General features: G+C 36.1%; 1 protein-coding gene across 1 annotated transcript in view; it reads left to right on the forward strand.

The window, feature by feature from the left end:
- Positions 1–19,615, forward strand: part of LOC124155968 (Fanconi anemia group D2 protein) — a 54,686-nt gene that overhangs the window by 16,029 nt on the left and 19,042 nt on the right. The window contains exons 5-19 of the mRNA XM_046530210.1: positions 161–237; positions 1,873–2,065; positions 5,503–5,730; positions 5,949–6,152; positions 7,431–7,528; positions 9,075–9,243; positions 9,463–9,620; positions 11,287–11,474; positions 12,447–12,550; positions 13,563–13,636; positions 14,087–14,236; positions 15,750–16,044; positions 16,437–16,603; positions 16,961–17,249; positions 18,590–18,868. Coding sequence (XP_046386166.1) covers positions 161–237; positions 1,873–2,065; positions 5,503–5,730; positions 5,949–6,152; positions 7,431–7,528; positions 9,075–9,243; positions 9,463–9,620; positions 11,287–11,474; positions 12,447–12,550; positions 13,563–13,636; positions 14,087–14,236; positions 15,750–16,044; positions 16,437–16,603; positions 16,961–17,249; positions 18,590–18,868 — 2,673 coding nt within the window. The remainder of the gene's footprint in view (positions 1–160; positions 238–1,872; positions 2,066–5,502; positions 5,731–5,948; positions 6,153–7,430; positions 7,529–9,074; positions 9,244–9,462; positions 9,621–11,286; positions 11,475–12,446; positions 12,551–13,562; positions 13,637–14,086; positions 14,237–15,749; positions 16,045–16,436; positions 16,604–16,960; positions 17,250–18,589; positions 18,869–19,615) is intronic.

A 19,615-nucleotide genomic window follows, 5' to 3' on the forward strand; every position in this document is an offset into this window, starting at 1 on the left:
GAATTCATGTCATTGCATCTGAATATCTAATTTTTACTTTTATTGTCTATGTTTGTTTTGTGTACCTACTTGACTTGTTCTGTACATGTTGACCACATGTGCTGGAATTAATAAAGAATTATTATTATTTATTATCAATTAGCTTTTATTGCATTTCCAGGTTCAACAGGAAGTGATATTTTTCATGCCACACATTGTATCTGATGACCAGCATCAAGATGTTGCAGAGAGTCTCAGGTATTTACAACTTTATTTTTGAACTTATGTGATCAGCTTTGGTGGTTCATACTCATTTCAATGGTACATGAATAAAATTCATATGAGAAAACGGCAATTTAGTTTCAATGAGTAAGGTAAAGCTGTTAAGTTTGTAAGAAAACAATGGAAACTGAGTAAATATTTGGTAAAATGTATTCATTCCTGGTATTACAATCCTAATCTAATTGGTGTAATACTGAAGCCATTCATCTCTACCTTTCACAAGCCAGTTTCTACTGTTCACTAATGTTCTTCTTCATATCCTTCTTCATTTTCCTTGAGTACACTAGCCCACCACTGTAAGATTGGTTCCCCTCACGAAGGATTCGGTAAATAATCTGAGCTGATTACACAGACACTTTTTGGAATTGAAAATTTTGCAGATTTTGTTTATGCTCACACCAAATGTCATTTACATAATAAGTATTTCTTCACCTTATTTGAAATCGAAACACATTTTTAAGATAGCAATATTCATATGCAGATACTCTTTAAACTAAGGCCACATTAAAAAATAATGCTTATTCAATTTACAATGGAATTAGCTTCTATCAGTCCACCAGAACAAATTTATGTTGTAAAGCGAGGGATATTTTTATAGGCTGTATTTATGTCTTACCCTTCCTCAGTAGATTTTGCCTACAATTTTTCCTTAAATTGTATTAGCTGGACAAGTTGGATGAGGAGAGGCAGCTTTTAGATGCAAAGGAAACAAGATTTGGATGTGGCGAGAACTGAGCTGGGAGGGTATGTTGGCAACTGTTATAGAGGGAAGAAGGTTGGGTTAAAAAGGGAGATAATAGGTTTTTTTGGGTAGGATGGAAAGGAGTGGGCTTTTTGTGAATGGATTGGGAGGGGTGAGAGGCCAGGGTGATCAGCAAAATGCTACATGTAAACCTACCTTGACTGGTAGAATACTTTAATTAATAATAAATAAATATTTCTCACATATATAATCACTGTCTTATAGCATGGCCTATCAACTGAGTTCTTTTATGGAGTATGGTGCCCCACAGTTTCCTTCCTTTATCTATTTTTGGGAAACCTCCTTTTTTTCTCTGCATCCATCCTTTTCATTCTCAGCACCCACCTCCAGTCCTGAAGGCTTTTATTTTCTCTGATTGGTCTTTCAATTGTTCCAGATACATATGTATCTTTCATGTAGAGTGCCACTGCCCCCATAATTTTTACAGGTACAAAACAGAAGACAGGTAGACAGTCTTCTGTTTTCTGCTCATAAAGCAGAGTAGCAGTCTTTTCTCATTAATTCTGTCTTAGCTTGGGCTTTACAGCACTTGTTGCCAGTGTTGTTAAAATGTGTGCTACATGCCTGCATATGTTTTGATTATATTTTTACCATTGTCTCTTAAAATCTAGTAATGTAACGACGTAGTAATGTATAGATTTCTTCAACGTAAAAACTTGAAGTAGATAATTAGCCTTTGCATCACAAGTGTATGTAATGAAATTTATTCATGAAAACCTGAATCAATGAAGTATGATGTTATAATTTAATTGTTCTTATACCTTCCAATTTTTCTCTGCAGTGTTATCTAATTTACTTTAATATTTTGTTGAATTCCATGCCATTATTTCAGATTTTGTATTTTTCAGCAAATTACTCCATGAGCATTTATCCCTTACACCAGCAATTCTGGAAGTTTTATCACAGTTGAATATTGGAAGCATTCTAAGAGCTAAAGTCTGTGAAGAAATGCTTGATGTTTTACGGAAGGCTCCTGTTGAGTTTCTTCCATCTATTGTGGCTTTTGTTTTGTCAGAATCTGAGTTGGCTGACCTTGAGCTGGTAAGATTTTTTCAGCTTTTTTGTGTAAGTCTGACCTAAAGTACACTAGTGTAAAAGTGAAGTATAATCTCTAAACAAGACAATACTACCTAATGGGAATGCCATACTGATTGCTGAACAAACGGAAGCTGAATCATACACCATATGTCACATAATTTGTCCAAAAAAAACAGTGTCAGAAAGGTTTGGATAGCTAAGGTACACCTTTGACAACAGCTAACAAAATTTGGGCATGACTTCCACTTCAAATTTTGCTGTTAATAAAGTGCATAGTTACTTCTAATGACCACACATGCTTTGCACAGGGTTCCCACTCAACCGTGAAAACCTTAAAACCATGAATAAGCCGTGAATTTCGTCTAGAGTGAAAAAACCTGGGAAAAGCCGTGAATTTCGTGAATGAACCTTAAAAATCCCTCAAATTTGATTGTAGAACTACAATTGACAGATCATAAGAAAAAGATATTTCGATCATGTTTCAAGGCCAAGTCATGTGCAGACACTGTTCATGCATTTATCTGGACATGTGGATTCGAAGCCAATTATTGGTCCGTGTGCCATGACGACACATAGCCTTTAGCCTGTGATTGGAAGACGGGTAGCCAAAGTGTTCATTAACCCTGTCGAAAAATCAGTCACCTCTTCACTTCCCTGCCACCCTCCATTTTCCCACTCACAACCTTTAGCTGGCCCTGAATTTTGCTAGCGACAGGACGTCAGGAAAGATAACACATTCAGTGCTGTGTTTGCATTCAGAGCGTCAATCGCATTTTTATTTTTTATTTTTTTTTATAAACCTTTTGTTAACGTGTGGCTTGTGATTGTTACTCGGTCAATATTTATATCAAAGATGGCTTTTCAACAGACCGTGAATTTGACGAAATTTAAACCGTGAATTTTATAATTTATTTAGTGCGTGGCATAATAGAGCAGTGTGGTGTGGTCAGGCATTATTGTCCATGAAAGGAAGTCTGGACCAACCGCACCTCTGAGGAGTCGAACATGTGGTCTCAGTACCTCATTCCTGTATATCCATACTGTGACGAACGGGTTTTGCGTCCGTTATAAAATAGAGCAGGAAACACCTCAGAGCGGGGGCAAAGTGAAAAAACGAGTAATTTTGGGAATGCGAAACGTACTGGATAATTGGAAGGGGAGGTTGAGGGTAAGACCCCACTCGTATTCCTGGGTTGCGAACACAAGAAATGCATTTATTCACAAAGAACGTAATAATTAAATTTAACATACAAAAATATGGGGAGTAGCACTTGAAATAATGTTAGTAGGGCCGGATTGTCAAGGATCAAGTACAAAATACAAAGAAACCAAAAATCAACTTGATAACATAAAAGTAAACTTGAAATGAACTGCATTTAAATATTTTCGCAGGGTTCAAAAGTCCACTGCTGCACACTTGAAATTCAAGATTCACTAATTGTTCCAGCGCTTTCTTGAAATGGGGAAAAAAGGGGGGGGTAGGAGAGAGAAACGTTCTCGACGCTGCTTCAACCGGGGAAAGTGGTGAGGGCACGGTTTATTACTGCACCTTATTCGGGAACACGAAGTCACACGAGGTGATGGCGAGGCCAAGCGGACTTCTCATGAGCTCGTGATGGTTCCTCGTTGCATTTTCCAAGCCGTTGACTGGAGATTTGCCAAGGTGCTTTCTCTCTCTCCGATGTCTAGTGGCTCAAATGCTTGACCCACTCGAGTCAAGGCGAGTCGTAGTCATCTCGGGATTCTGCCGGTGCTTTCTCTCTGCATGCCTGGTTGCTCAATGCTCGACCGACTCTCTCTGATGATGGTGGCTCAATCAATGACCGTCTCTCTCAACCGTCTCCCTCCGATGCTGGTGGCTCAATCTCCAAGCGCCTCGTGAGAGGGGAAGGGAGGGGAGGGCAGTGGTTTCACTCGCGCGCCCTGTCGGGTCGTGATTCACTTACATTGGCGCGGTATTAAAAAAAATGCTGTTCACACTCATACACTAAGTAAACTAAATTTATACCAAATATACTTAATAGCCAAAAAAAAGGGGAGGGTAGAGATCGGGACAAGTGCTACTCATAAATAACAATTAGCGCTGCCGTTACAATACATTAACAGTGTTCCTCGAATCACCCATGAAGTTGTGGAGGTCCATAGGCCGTTCAACATGATACCACCATATTGGTCGCGTTCCACGATGTTCCTGTGATTGTATTGGCTACCTGGTTCTCTCCAGATTAATTTGCAACTACAATCACCCTGCAAACTGAAGCGGGATTAAGCTGTGAGAAGCACATGCCTCCATTCATTCATGGTCCAATTTCGACGTTGACGGCTCCACAGTAAACGGGCCTGTCTCTGTGCTGGAGGGATCAGGATGCACTTCACTGGAAGTCTAGCAAACAGACCTGCTGTCCTGAGCATCTGGTATACAGTTTGCCAAGAAACGGCGACCCATATGGCAGCTGCAAGCTTCACCGACAATTGTCTTGCGGGTGCGCTCCGATTTCGTCGGGCGGTTAAGGCCGGGTATCATTTCTGGTGCGGGGTGTTTTCTCTTGGTTGACCTGATACTGGCCTATGACTAACATCTCTTGTGTCTCAAAATTGTCTCCAAATCCTGGAAATGACAATGTGTTCTACCCAGCAAAACAAGGTCCAAATGGTGTCATTGTGGCATTATGTTGTTACTTTCACGAGGATACACTCTGCACACTAAAACAGGGTAAACAATACTGATGGAATATGAGGGCTGGCACTGCCTGTGGTTACCTTGCAGTTTCACTCCTAGCAAAAGCAGGGAATGCTCCTTTCCTATATAGAGCGAACACGTAAAGGTTGATAGATGCACACGTTGTACGATTTGTGGTCTATTTCCTGTTTCCCTGCTAATTTGTAACTTATGCTTAACTTTTGGACACTATTGTACTTTGGTTGTATTTGTTGAGGTTTTGGGTACTTATGAATCCAAATTCATTTATTTTGAATGTGTAATATTGTATAGTATTGTATTTGTGATGATGTGCATATTGGGCATTTGGCGGACAGATTATTTCTTAAAGAAATGAAAATCATCAAATTTATTAGCATTATATAAGAATGCCCATAATGGATCATTAAATTTAAAAGTTAAATATTGTCTGCTGCGCAATATATGTACTAATAAAATTCCCTTAGTAACCCTTTCCAGTGTAATGATTATAATCCTTGTAATCTTAGATATGGAATATACATATTGTCAAAAAACATGCATTACTATTATGAAACTTACTCTCCTCACTCAATTATTACAGCTTATAGTGAAGTATTAAAATTTTTAGATCAACTTTTGTTGACTGTAGCAGTGAAACGGTTAATCCCTGCTTTTGCTACAAATTTTCTTTTTTTAACGTAGTTTAAGTACATGGGTTTGTTAGACCTTCGACGAAATCAATCATGCATTATTTTACCAGGTTACTGCTCGTCTTAGAACAGTTTTGGACCTCACTCCAATGCCACCTCCACCATCTCGAAGTGTTGCACTTTCTCAGAAATTCAGCCAAAGTGCTAGTACCAGCAAAGGTGTTTCAGGTGCAAAGTCTACTCAAAGTAGCTATGTTATTCTCACGCTGGAAGCCATTGGCACAAGGTTGAAAGTGGGACAGCGTGGTCAGCGACTGGTTGATGCATGGGTTACAGCTGTAAGTACTTGTACTTCATTGTATCGGTCAGTGGGATAGCCATGAAATATTTTGAATGCTTTGAATATTCTTTTTTGTTGTCCTTTCTTTACTCTAAATTTAATTTAATCATTTAGCATGTATCCTAGTTGTCAATAGTGAGAAGGACGTGGGCTTTTTTCTTCAGTCTTTGCGATAAGTCTGTTTAAAAATAATTTCTTTTCTGCTCCTCTATGAAGTTGGATGCTGTTGATTCTGCCAATGCCCACAAAACATTGGATCTTCTCATCATAATTGTTTTATTAGATTTGGGAAATGGAGCTCATGACAGACCTAAGGATAAAGCTCGTCACCGAAAAACTGAAACTCTTCTGAAAGCCAAAGTGAGGAAGGGGCTTTTCACTGAAGAACTCCTGGAGAAAACATTCATGTCTCAATCTGCTGTAAGTATTCATTATATGTATGTATTGATGAAGGATTTGGTGCTTTCCTGGCGAATCTTGTGGATGAAATCTTCTTGGGAAATCAGCCGGGCCTTCTCTGCCATCGTCTTCAGAGAAGGCCATTGAAATGTTGGCAGCAATGTCCATCCTGACCTGGCTGATTTCCTGAGAAGACTTCGTACTCATTATTGATTGATATTCATACAAGGTCAGATTTATGAAGCTGGCCATCTAATTATGAAGCTTTCCATTCTCTCTAAATGTCATTGCCTCCTCTTTACTTACTTCCAATCTCTCCGCAAAGAGATCACTTTTTTACAGTCATAGTTCAGAATGCATAGTAAGAATAATGAAGTTGTGGTCGCTTAAAAATAGTATTTTGTGAAATGTTTCAATGATATGTCATAATCCTTTTGATTTTCTAAAATTTATTTTTCCATCTATATTACTTACTCAATAATATTTCTCCCCCAAAATTGAGCTATTTCAGGATGAGGGTAATTTATATTTTTTGCAAAGAACATTTTCTCACAGGCAAAGCCACATGTGCAGCACTCACACAAACTTGTTTCAAATAACTTGACTGACTTAATTGGACTCTCAGCTGCCCATCTCAACATACACATCATTGGCCACTTCTTGCGTAGCACCAATCCTTCTTTCTTCTTTTATTTATCTTCATGTTTTCACTCATGATATCATGCTGTGAAGATTGGCCTTATTAGCTCCTCCCCTTTTCTGTCAACCCATTAGTTTAAAATATTAATTGGCTTATACATATTAAGGTTTCCCTAACCTTGGTTCCAATAGATTGAAACTATGCACATGCATTGAATCATCCAGGGATTCTGGTGCAAGGGCTTTGTTCTTCATCATTTGTTCCTGTCTCCCTTTCCTGAAAGGCTGTGGCAGGAAAAAAAATTTAGGGTCAATTTGGAGTGGGGATACACTGAAGGCTGTATCTTTCAAGCATATAATGGCATTTTGAATCCCTTCTAATTATTCCTCCTTGCCGCTAGATTCTGTCCTTTGAATAGTCCCCATTCTTATGCTCCCTTATTATCCCCAAGTATAGTTGGTCAATTATAACCAAAATATTGCTACTGGGGTCCATTACCATGGTTGTTTTTGGTTTTCTCCCCTCCCCCCCCACCCGGTAATGGTTTTTTATAATTTGAGTTAGACAATTAGATTTTTGGTATAACAAATTAAAAAAAAAATATGTATCAATATTCTACATATGGCTTCTTATTTTATAAGTTTGGTTTTATGTTTCAGGTCCTAAGAGAGTATTTTCGGACTGTGACACTGATATCATCAATACTTCTGTCATCCCGTGAGACAGCTTTGTTGCTTTTTGGAGCTGCTTGGCTGAGGTAGATGCTTAGGTTTTATTTCTTAAGTTTTAATGTTTTTATCACTCAAGAATTGAAAAGTGTATAAAATTGAAAAATTAAAAGATGTTTGGGATTTTGTAAGCTTTTTAATGCTATGAATGGAACTTTGATTAACCATGAAGGTTATGTACTGCAGTTACATATTTTCAATTTTCTTATTTTTTCACCAAGGACATATTTTGTATGGTTCAAAAATTATGTTTTTGGGTATAACTTCAAATTACCTGTGAATATGTGCTAAATATTTTGCATATTCCTCATTGCCAAAAAGACGGAGGGAGTGTGCTCCTTCCCCTCCTCTCCTTTGCGCACTTGTGCTGCCCACCCTTTCCTCTTGTTGAGTGTTCATCTCGTTCTGTTCCCACTCCTCGCCACACATGATGTTAATGTTGTTCTAAACATTGTTTATTGTATTGCAGATTGCGCAGTTGCAATTTAATTTAATGATGTACTGATAGAAATGTCTAGGTCACTTTGAAGAAACATTTTTATTGAGGTAAGGAAAACTCATTGCTTACTATATGCGTGGACTGTGATATACGCGATAGTTTCTCGTTGTAACAATTAATTTTGAGTTGAATGTTAATGTGACAATTAATGGAAGGAAGAAACTGAAGCAGGTGATAATGTACAGCAAAACTATAATGGATCAATTTTTGTTGACAGCATGGGACAGAGAAGGAGAGTATGGTTGTAAAAGTGGATGTGTGCGGGTGTACGTGTCTTTACGTGAGGGTTTTGCTACGAGAACTGATTAAGTGTTGGTCAAGTGTTTAAAACACATTTGTGAAGTTAGGATTAAGGAGGTATGTTACATTCAACTGATAAAAGGTGTTTTTACTATATTTGTGTAATAAGGAGTAAACTGAAATGTTACATCATGAAACTATCGTGAAGAAGTGCAAAATCCACCTCACCACAACTGAAGCATTTGCTGGTGAAACAAATCAGTATGCAATGAAAACTTTGACAAAATTGGGGTGAAACGTATATGAGGAAATTTTGAATTCAGTTGATGGTTCATCCAAAGATTGAAACCTATTTTCATTTCCAAATGCAAGCGTAACAAATTAGATACTGAGCGTGTAAAGATACTAGTGTTATGAAAAAAAATAACTTGAAAGATTATAAAAATTATTTTTAATCAGAAAAATATTAAAATGTGTATGAAAATCTAAATAGGTAGCATTCCTTTGATTGTATGTACCCGGAAGAAACTTGCATAATTACTTCGTTTTATAGCAGGCAATTAAAAATGCATTTAGATCCGAACATATAGGAAGATCCGACACCTGAAATCAAGTATCTGATCCAGATCTGGATTCGAAAAAAATCCTGGATCTGTCCATCTATATTTTGTATCCTCAATTTATTTCAAAATATACAGCCCATTTTGCATGTAACATAATATTGAAATTAGTTGGACCAAAATGTTAATTGTAAATTATTTTATTTTGCCTGATCCTGTAATGATGAAATGAATTCAAATTTTGTTGGCATTTGTTTGTTTTAATCTGTCTCAAAGGTTATCAATTATTCATCTGGCTGAGCACTTAAGACCCACTGCCCTTGGAGAGTTGATTATGCACACAGCAATTGGAAGACCCGACACAGCGAATGTGGTTCTGAAGACCCTTCACAGTCTTGCCCACGAGCACTATGAAAAGATTGCTCCTCATTCAATACTCCTCTTGGTAAGAATTCCATTTGTACCCCTTTGTTTGAAATTAAACTGATTTAGATAAGCTAATGAGAGAACAGTACTATAACTATGGTGAGTAAGGTAATGCAACTATTATGAATTAAGATGGTACCTGACCAAATTTATAAGAGTACATAGGTGCTGAATGTTTTTATTTGAATTGTATTTTATTTAAAAAAAATTTCTCATGATAATTTTTTTATCATTTTAGGGATTGCTGGATAAAGTAGAGGACATGGATATTGAGCAAGTGCGAGACTTGATGGATGTCCTATGCTTCCTTGCTTTCTCAAAGGATGATCATAGATCTGGACTCCGTACTGATATCACTATCCTTATACGAAAGCATTTATCTAGTACTAATATTCAGTGAGTACATATTATCTTGGCATGGGAATGTTTTCCCTTATGCTTGCTGTGCTGAAAATCATCATCTGGTTTTTCAATTATTAAAAATATAGCTCTAAACTCCCATAAAAATGCATTTTATAAAATTTTCTTTAGTCTTAGCATAGTTGAGTTCCTGTAGTATAAATTGATAAAAATGGAAACATGCTTTTATTTTTTCAGATAGTAGAATAAAGGGGTCCTCCAATATTGAACCCACATTTAGCTAAGTTCTTTGTAATGGTCAATTTAGATTGTAGGCTATTCCATTAATGTTTTTACATGTCCCTCTTCCTTTCTGGCGAGAGAGTAAAATATGTATGTAGATGGCAAAATTTCTCTAGGAGTTGAATGGGGCTCAGAAAAACAGGTCCATCATTATCAATTTTAAGGCAATAAACAGTCATCCCTCACGCATTGTTGTTAATGATCTTTACTGTGTTTAATTTTAGCAAATGTTGATACTTTTTCATTGAATGTGCTGAAATGAATTTAGCCAAAGTGGAATCATTAATGAATTTTAAGTGACTTAGGCACTTAAATTTTGAGCCTTAAATTCTGTTTATGTCCTGAGATTTCTCGTGTATAATCTTTCAAGAAATCTAACAAAATTCTGCTTCTTTCTTATATTAAGCACTATGATGACAATATATTTGTGAAAAAAGTATTGAAGGAGTCAAAGATTTTGTTTGAAGAATTTGAGGATCCCATCTATGTCCTCATTCTTCAATAAAGTGAAATTGGTAATTTGTCAATAGGGTGGTTTCCTATTATTTTTTATTGCCTAAATCGAAAGATTATTATTCCTGGATTACGCATTTCACGCTTTCAGATTTTTAAATGACGATATCTATTTTTCATGATTAGCCAAAGAGTGAAAATTTTCAAGTGCGCGAAAATGCAACGGCTAAGTATGAATGATGGGAAAACTCCCTGTGACAGCATTCTGGTTCCCACTGCCGCAAGTGAGGTGACCTTGGGGCGAGGCTTTGAGCATTGATATGACGCAGGATGCTAGCAGGTAGCAGAGTACACTGCTAGCTGGTAGCGCTTGGCTTAAATAATTATTATTAATACCTTATCAAAGGAAGAAAACTTTCTGACCTTAGCTAGTTTTTATAAGCGATTATTAAAACATGTTTCCCTCAGCTCTGCGCCTCATGCATGCATTGGTAATCTCAGATGATGTATAACTCCTATCTACTTGTATAGAAACTAGGTCGCTGTGACGTCACGTGGAGTGGCATCGCATGGGAGCCAATCTGGCCTTTTTCAAATGAGGTTAAAATTAGCCACTAACATTCGTGTTAACCTAGGATTTCTAAAACCAAATAATTTGTATATTATGAATACACTAATGGTGGGCAACGAATTGCAATCAATGCCTTTTGTTTTATTTGATGAAGGAAACTACCCTATTAAAAAATCCTGGCTTCTTAGGGCATCTTAGCTTTTGTTTCATGTTGATCCTTTCAATGATTCTCCATGAGTAAAAGCAATCTGTTTAGAGTGGCTCTAGCTTCTTTATACCAAAGAAAATAGCTTTTGGATTTCAATAATGGGAAGAGCATGCTTAATTTTCCCATTTCCCACTTAATGCTTGATTTCCCATTCATCAATTTTAATGTGCTTGCCTGTGTGCTTTTAGGCTGAAAAGGAAAGGTGTAATCACCTCTATAATGGCAGTCAAACACATGGCCTCAGTGGAGTCAGAATGTGATATGGTGGTTAGAGGGCCATCTCTACCAAACACTCGAGCTAGCAGTGGAGGTTCTCAAGCCAGTGAAGAATCACTGGTTCCTGGAAGCAAAGCTGCCAATGCTGTGATGTTCCTTGGTAAGTAATGTTACTTTTTCATTTTTTGTTATGTTTGAGTTAAATCTGGTGAATAATTGAGGTATCTTGTAAAATAGGTATGTTGTATTTGTCAAATGAATTAATGAGGTCTCTCCCCTGTAATGTTAAAAGAGCCTTTAGAATGACTTCAAACTGCCAAATCTGGTACAAATTATTTTGAAAATACATTGATGAATTTTATTTTTGTATTCCTTATACTATCTCTTCAGGAGGCAAAACAGAAGTGTACATTTTTCAACAGTGAACAGTGTAGGCTCTCAGGGTTTGACAAGAACATGTTCTAGAAATTTGGTCATGGAATGATTCAAAAGTTTGAATTCAACCATTTAATTAGAACACATAATGCATATGGGAAACTGGAGAGTATATGCAGTGTGAGACTCCTAGACCCTCCTAGGTAGCCATAACACATGTAGCATCATGCCAGACTGTGACCCCTACAGGGCTTCATATTTTCTGACAATAGTAGCTTTCTCTTTCCTTACTGCTGCAACTAGCCATAGAGAAAGATTCCACAGAACAAGAAGAGTTATGCATTAATTTGACTCTGCATCTAGCGATGAAATTTATCTGCTGGGGTTGACTCAAGTGCTGTTCACTGCATTCACATTTACAGTTTATTCTTCAAGATCATAGTTCTGAGTGAAGTCACACAGTATAAAATTTTGATTACTGTATATATCTGAATATAGTTCCCCCTTTTTTTCCAAAAAATGCCCCCTGGAATAAGTGAAGAGGGGACTATATTGAAGCAAATTTAAAAACATTTTTCCCTAAACTGAGGCCTCAAAATTAGGGGGGACTATATTTGTAGAAATATGGTATTACTATTGTATTGGTATTTTTCAATTATTTACATATTATTGGGAAAGTTTAATGTTTTTTGATAGTGCTTCTCTTTTTTCGTGTAAATTATTAAATTATTGTAAACTTCCTTTTTCTTGGATACAGAGTTGGTGTTGAGCACATGTGGTTGTTATGCAGAAATTATTGGTCTTCTTTATGATCAGTTGTCTTGCATGTCTATGGATGCTGACCTGGATGAAAAATTCATGGTGAGAACTTTTGCTAACTTGGTTGAACTTGGCTGGCTAACCTTTTAATCATATTATTTTGTAAATGTTGAAATTTCCTTATCATGTGGGGATCAGGTTGGTGTGGTAGGTAGAGTGTAGACTTTCCATCGTGTAGGTTTGGGTTCAAATGAATAAATAAATTCGAATATTCGTATCTTTGAAAGTTGAATGTTTGTCAGAAGAAGACTTATCATACGGCCAATTTACGATCGGTAATGAGTGGGTCACCATGATGCCACAGAAATAGAGCTTACTATATGCTGTGTGGATACTGAAGTACATATCTCCTACCGAAGAAAAAAAACAAGACGCTCTTGGGCACAGTACATGAGGAGAAATTAAACGTAACGTAATGATTATGATGTAGTGTAGTTCATATCCACCTAAATGCCATTACAGACCGATGTAGCTTCATAATAAAGTTCATTTTATAATGAACTTTAGCCAGGACTGGGACTGATGTTTATAATTTTGTAATAAGTGTGAAAAATAACCTTTAATATAGATTAGGTTAGCCTTTTCGTCGGGACCAATGATTTACTTTGTCAAAATGATAACTTCGTGATACATAATATCATTTGTATTAACGAGAGTCTACTTAAATCCTCATGATGGATTATGATTTTTCACTCTATATTCAGTACATCTTTATAGGATTGTACACTTGTTTAAGGCCATTTGAATCTCATACTGGGACATATTACCAATGTTTCTGATATTTCACAGCATTGATTATTCTCTTTTGCTATGCATAATCAACCCTAAGTATGAAGAATCACTCCTGTTCTGGAATGTCAGTGATTAAAGTAGCTTTGATCTAATGAAAAGCCCAACTTATCCTTAAAGGATAAAATATGCTATGAATGCGTATGTGCATTTTATGCATAATATGTTTGTAAATGTTGATAATGCTTGTTCCATAATATGCTTGTTCCTTGTAATAAAGTTCCATAATGAAACGGTGCTTATTATGCTTTTTTATTTTTATCAGGAATGGATAACGAAGACCATGACATATGACTTCCAGGACAGTTTCATTGATGAAACTTCTTCTAATTTTGAATCGTAAGTGTCACTATTCAGCATTTTAAGTTTAGATTGTGTGCAAATTTGTGTTCCCCCATTACACCTTTGAAGTGTGGGCTGTAATAACTGGCTAAACCATGATGGAATGTAGTTCAATTTCCTAAGCAGAGGAACTTAAATGAGAAAATTTAAATTTAATTGAATAAAATGAAAAAAAGAAGCTGAGTTACAAATTATTGAGGGACAATAACTTTACAGAATTCATTAGTGCATTTTAAGATGTTTCATCTAAATTTTTTCTTCATTTCCCAAAATTTTTACTAAATTTTATAAATACGTACATAGTTTGGCTTCTGTGAATATAGTTGTACTGTTGGTGACTGTAAATCTTGAGGAATGATTTGAAGGATGAATGTTCCCCTCATAGTATTTCGAATGTTTCTGCTTATGACATGTTTTACGCTAAGGCTTTGATGTCTTATTTTTCAGGTCTGTAGATTTACCTTTGTCTGTGCAATTCGCATTAGATGAGGATCTGGTGAACCCTATTGCTTTGAAACTTACTCCATTGGTCTCCCAGAGAGAGGAGAGATTAGGTGGTCCTCGTATCAGTTTTGGAGGAAGAATTGTTGATGAAAAGTGGGTTTGATTCTATTTGTTTCTCTTCTCCATCTTTATTGGTTTTCTCTTACAGTTACTTCACTGGAGCACATAGTTCAAAAAGCCCATGCCATGTGAATTAGTGTATCTGATGCTCATATAACTTCACCAAGTTTTGATAATGAGTGCTGTAATCATAGTTCAAGTGGTAAAGGGAAATGAGATTTGGAAATGTAATCCCTAAGCCTCAATTATTTTTGTGCTAGAACCAAGGCTATAATACGGTGAATTCTGAGAAAAAATGGAAAATACTTCTTTGAGGTTTCCTTTGAGTTATTTAAAATAGCTACTGCTTCAGCTGCAAACTACATGTAAAATTCATTATTTATGGTACAAATTAAAGAGTTTTAAATGGTAGTTCAACAAAACTCATCTGATTTTGGTACTTCAGGCTCCAGTGAGGTAAAAAAGTTTTTAAAGTTACTGTAGCTTTACTTGTGTGCATTACTATTTTATTGCAGTGGAAGTTCAAGAGTTAAAAAATGTAAACTACATTGCTGTTACCAGGGTTGTTACACATTTTTGTTTCTTTATCCATCTATGCTTACTCTTTTTTTCTCACTCATTTAAGTTTTTTTTAAGATCCTTAACTCTCATAGGTGACTAAAAGTGCAAAGAATGCATTTTTAAATTCAGTATGTCTCATTTTTTAGGTAAATTAATCCATGCTGTGGAGCTTTATTTGTGCTTATAATCAGATGATCACAAAAGGCAAATATGCCATTCGTAATCATCCTAGTATTTTTGAACTTAGTTTCAAGACTTAACTTTTTCTGCATCATTCTTGCCTATTTGATTTGAGAGAAATCTTAAGTGTAGAGATAAAATGTTGCAAAACGTCTTATATGGTCAAAATATAGCAATTTAATACATTTGAATATTTGTTTCATGTAGTCATTTAGAGGAAAAAGAAATTGTGCTTGTTGTAGGAAGTAGGAAATGGAGTGTAGGTAAGGACTTGGGGGATTAGTAGGAATGTTGAAAAACTAGTAGGCAGATAGTCAATGATCGATTAAACAAATGTCAAATGATCTTTGTGATTGTGTATTTAACATGAAATAGGACTAAAAACTGCCAGTATGTGGTAGCATTTTTTTATTACACGGTGGAAGAATTTAACCCTCTTTCAATTTTTTTGCATAGAATTTTATCCTTGCATGTATATTTATTGCCTGGTTTTACATTAGAATGCCCTTGACGGAAGTGCGGGAGTAAATAAGTGCTCTGCATTGGGTGCTATATTGCAGGTTGAAATGTGTCAATGACATGCACCTTCATTTAGAGGCTCAGCTTCTCTCCCATCCCTATGTATGCCTTTGGTAAATCATGAATAACATTGTGATTGAATATAAATTGATTTATGTGGTTAGGCCACAGAACTGGCCCCATGAAAAAAATGGGTTGGAAGGTCTTTGGTAAACATTGGCCATAGTAAATTCATTCTCACAAATGAAAAAGAGTTTGCTTTCACTGATTCAAAAGATATTTTCAGGGTGGAGCGTCCATTGGAAGTAATGAATCCGTTATTGCGACTGATGCGTATTCTTCGGTTCCGATTGGAAGATGGAGATCTATCGAGCATCGATGCTTTGCTTGGGTGTGGAGTTGTTCTTCCAAAAATGTTGGAGCAAAATGGAAGTGATGGAGTGCCAGTTCATGAGGAGTTTGCTGCCATTGGTTGCATGGAGCAAAGGACTTTCCTGTCATCGATTATTTTTGCCATTAATTGGTTCATAGAACTTGTCAATGCATTTACTTTCCAAAAGGATGTGCTGTTAAAGAAAAAGGTTGTTAATTGTATTCATTTATTCTGAAATTCTCTCTTAAGTCTAGTCTCCTGTTACTTTTTTTTCCTAAGATTTTGGGTTTACATATTTTTCTGGGTCAACAATCAGAGCAATTTAATAATAAATCAACATGCTATACATATGGCCTTTTGCAACTATCAATAAGGCATCAATAATGCTGCTGCCACCATTAGCCATTATAATTAGATTCCCGAGAAATCATGCTGAGAAAAATTTTATTCAAATCCTTCTTATAGTCTTCCTTGATTTTTGTCTATTCAATTCAACAGAAAATGATGGAATTTATAATGTATACTGGCATGAATGTAGGAAATTATCTGCTTCGACATGCCTAAAAGTTTTAGTAAAATTTGTTTTTCTTTGATTTTCAGGTTATGAAGCGTGTGATGAATATAGTTGAGCTTCGTGGCATCCTTAGTGAATGCTTACCCCAGATTCCTGGTTACATTCCTCCTGCAAGCCAGTATTTATGTCCAACTCCAGTGCCCTCGTTTGCATCTGCAGGGAAAGATGTGAAGAAGGGTCAAAAGAGAAAAAGGTGCCTCTTTAATTGTTCATATTTGGATGAAAGGAAGAATTTTTAACATATAGTTAATCATTGAACAATACAAATAAACATTTTTCAAAACTCTTGTTCATTACCTTGAAATTGCTATCATAAGATATGGCTATCGATATGAAAAAATTTACATACACTGCTTGTTGAAGGTAGATGATAAAATTATGTGTTTGCTGTTCTTGGTACATACCTCATTGAAAATCCTTGAAATGTAAAGTTGGAACATATGGTCTAAGATACATAGTTTCATGCCCTACACGTTGCCAGTCTAAGTAAAATTTTACTGGTTATTAGTGTTTTACTTGTAGCTCAATATTTTTATATTTATCAATAAAGGAAAAGAGCTAACCCAGGATCCAAGAAGAGCAAGAAAGCACTCCCAAATTCTCTTGCTGTTGGCACCCAAGACCCTGATGATAATGAAAGTGGTGGAGAGGAACGAGATGAAGATGCAGCAGGGAAGGATGAGGAAGATCTGGATGAGAATCCCAAAGAGGGCATTGGCAGCAAAGTCCATAAGAGTGAACAAATTCTCTCATTAATGGCCCCATTCTTTCGAGAGTTGGATGTAGAAGTGTTCATTCTTTTGCGGGAAGAGTTTGTAATAGGTCAATATACAGCTGAAGTAAGTATCTATTTGAAAAGAATAGGGTGGTTTCCTCTTATTTTTTTTATTGCCTAAATCGAAAGATTATTACTCCTGGAGTACGTATTTTACGCATTTAGATTTTTAAATGACTATATTTTCTGCAATTAAATGAAAAGTGAAAAATTTCAAGCGCGTGAAAATGCGACAGCTAAGTATGAATGCTGGGAAAAGCCTGTATGACGTCATCCTGGTTCCCGCTGCCGCCATGAGAGGTGACCTTGGGGCGAGGCTATGAGTGCCGCTACGATGCAGGCTGCTAGCAGGTAGCGATTGGCTTAAATAAGGATTATTAATACCCTGTCAAACGAAGGAAACTTTCTGACCTTAGGCAATTTTAATAGGTGATTATTAATAGATGTTATCCAGAGCTCTGTGCCTCATACATGCATTGATAATCTCAGACGATGTAAAACTCCTGACTACTCGTATAGCATCTAGGTCCCTTTGACGTCACACGGAGTGGCATTGCATGGGCGCCAATCTGGCCTTTTTCAAATGAGGATAAAAATTGACCATTGCCATTCGTCTAAACCGCTATTTCTAAAACCAAATAATTTGTTTATTATGAGTACACTAATGGTGGGTAACAAATCGCAATCAATGCCTTTCGTTTTCTTTGATGAAGGAAACTACCCTCTTCTGCAATCAAATTGAAATATTTTTAGTTCTTAACTATCAACTTATGATAAACCTGAAATATCTTTTAAACAGGGACAAGATAGGAATATAAGATTGGAATAATTTGTGAGAAGAATTACGGTGTTTCATCGAATATAGTCCCCCTCTGAATATAGTCCCCCCCCCCCTAATTTTGAGGCTTCAGTTTCGGGAAAAGTTAAAAATATGTGTTTGAATTTAGTCCCCCCCTTTACTTTTACCACAGGCATTTTTGGAAAAAAAGGGGGGACTATATTCAGACATATACGGTACATAATAAAAGAGATTTCATTATTTGTTGCAATGATTAAATCTACTATGAATTCAAAGTCTATAGTGGTTTTTTTCTTAATCCACATTAGCTTCTAGATTGATGAAATGGTAAGGTAATCAGATGACGTAAATGTAGTTATTTAAATTTTGTAAATATTTTGGTAATTTATTATGAGTGTGTTAAGTAAATGTATCCATACAAATTTTGTAGTGGAGTTTTAATACTAAGTGCATAGGAAATTTTTGGGGCATTGCTGATAGATAGCTGCATAAATATGATTTCCATATGTTTTGGATTTAATAAGATAAATTACTTTGATATTTTGGATAACGTGAAATAGATTCTCTTGATGGATCGAAGCTAATTGTGTACGTTTTACTCTTAGTCTACCCGCAGGAGACCGTCAGAATTGGGACCACCTGAATTGAAGTACCTTTTGGAAGAATATACTCTGAAATTAGAGCATAAGTTGCCCAGCAATCCATTGATAATGAGTAGTAAAGGAAATGCAGGCAGAATGTCACCTTTTGGCTTATTGTCAGGGAAGAAGACAAGTGTATTTCTTAATTTGGATCTCCATGAATCGAAAGACATTGCATTATCAGCTGTATCCCTTTTGCCTTCAATATGTGAGAAACTTGAGAGAGTTTCTGAATATTTTCAGGTGAGATTTGTATCAGATTTGTTTCATAGTATCTTTGCTGCAGGTTTGAATGCACTCTATAAAGTAGTGTATCCTTAAATTGCACATTAAAGGGGTGTAATGTGGCCTCTTCTCTGAGCATTAGAGAGTGTCATGGGCCATGCCTAGCAATTTTGGAGTCCAGTTTCTTTAAGATATTTATTGTTTGTACTTGAATCTTGATGCTGTTACCAAACCTTGTGCTTTTATTCAGTTTTAGATCCATGCTGCTCTCCTCTATTCCCTAATTTCAATTAGCTCAATACTAATATCTTTATGCCAATGATTCTGATGACTGGAATTCTTGACCAGGGTGTCTAATAACGTGGAAAACTCAGGAAATAATTGTCTAATGGAATAACTCAGGAAACACTTGAGGAATTTGGCAAGTGGCCTGGAATAATTGGTGTTTTATTTAGATAATTATTTAGATAATTATTGGTATTTAATTAAACCAATGTGTCGTATTCTCATGACTCACTAAAAACAAAGCAATGTAGAAAATAATTTTTGTTAGATAATTGTTCTAATTTTCCCAGAAATCTAAATCGCTTTAATGGAAGCCCCTCTATCAGTATATTTGCTGTAAAGTAGTGGTTCGCTAGGAATGGTTGCTTACTTGATATTCTTTACTTTTTCCTATACTTACAGCTCATATTTGAAATTTGGTTAGTGAAACTACATATTTGTGCACTGTGCTTCAGTTCTAGGCCATTGCAGGTTTTATCT

This window comes from Ischnura elegans, chromosome 3 (genome assembly GCF_921293095.1).
Source record: "Ischnura elegans chromosome 3, ioIscEleg1.1, whole genome shotgun sequence".
Lineage (NCBI taxonomy): Eukaryota > Metazoa > Arthropoda > Insecta > Odonata > Coenagrionidae > Ischnura > Ischnura elegans.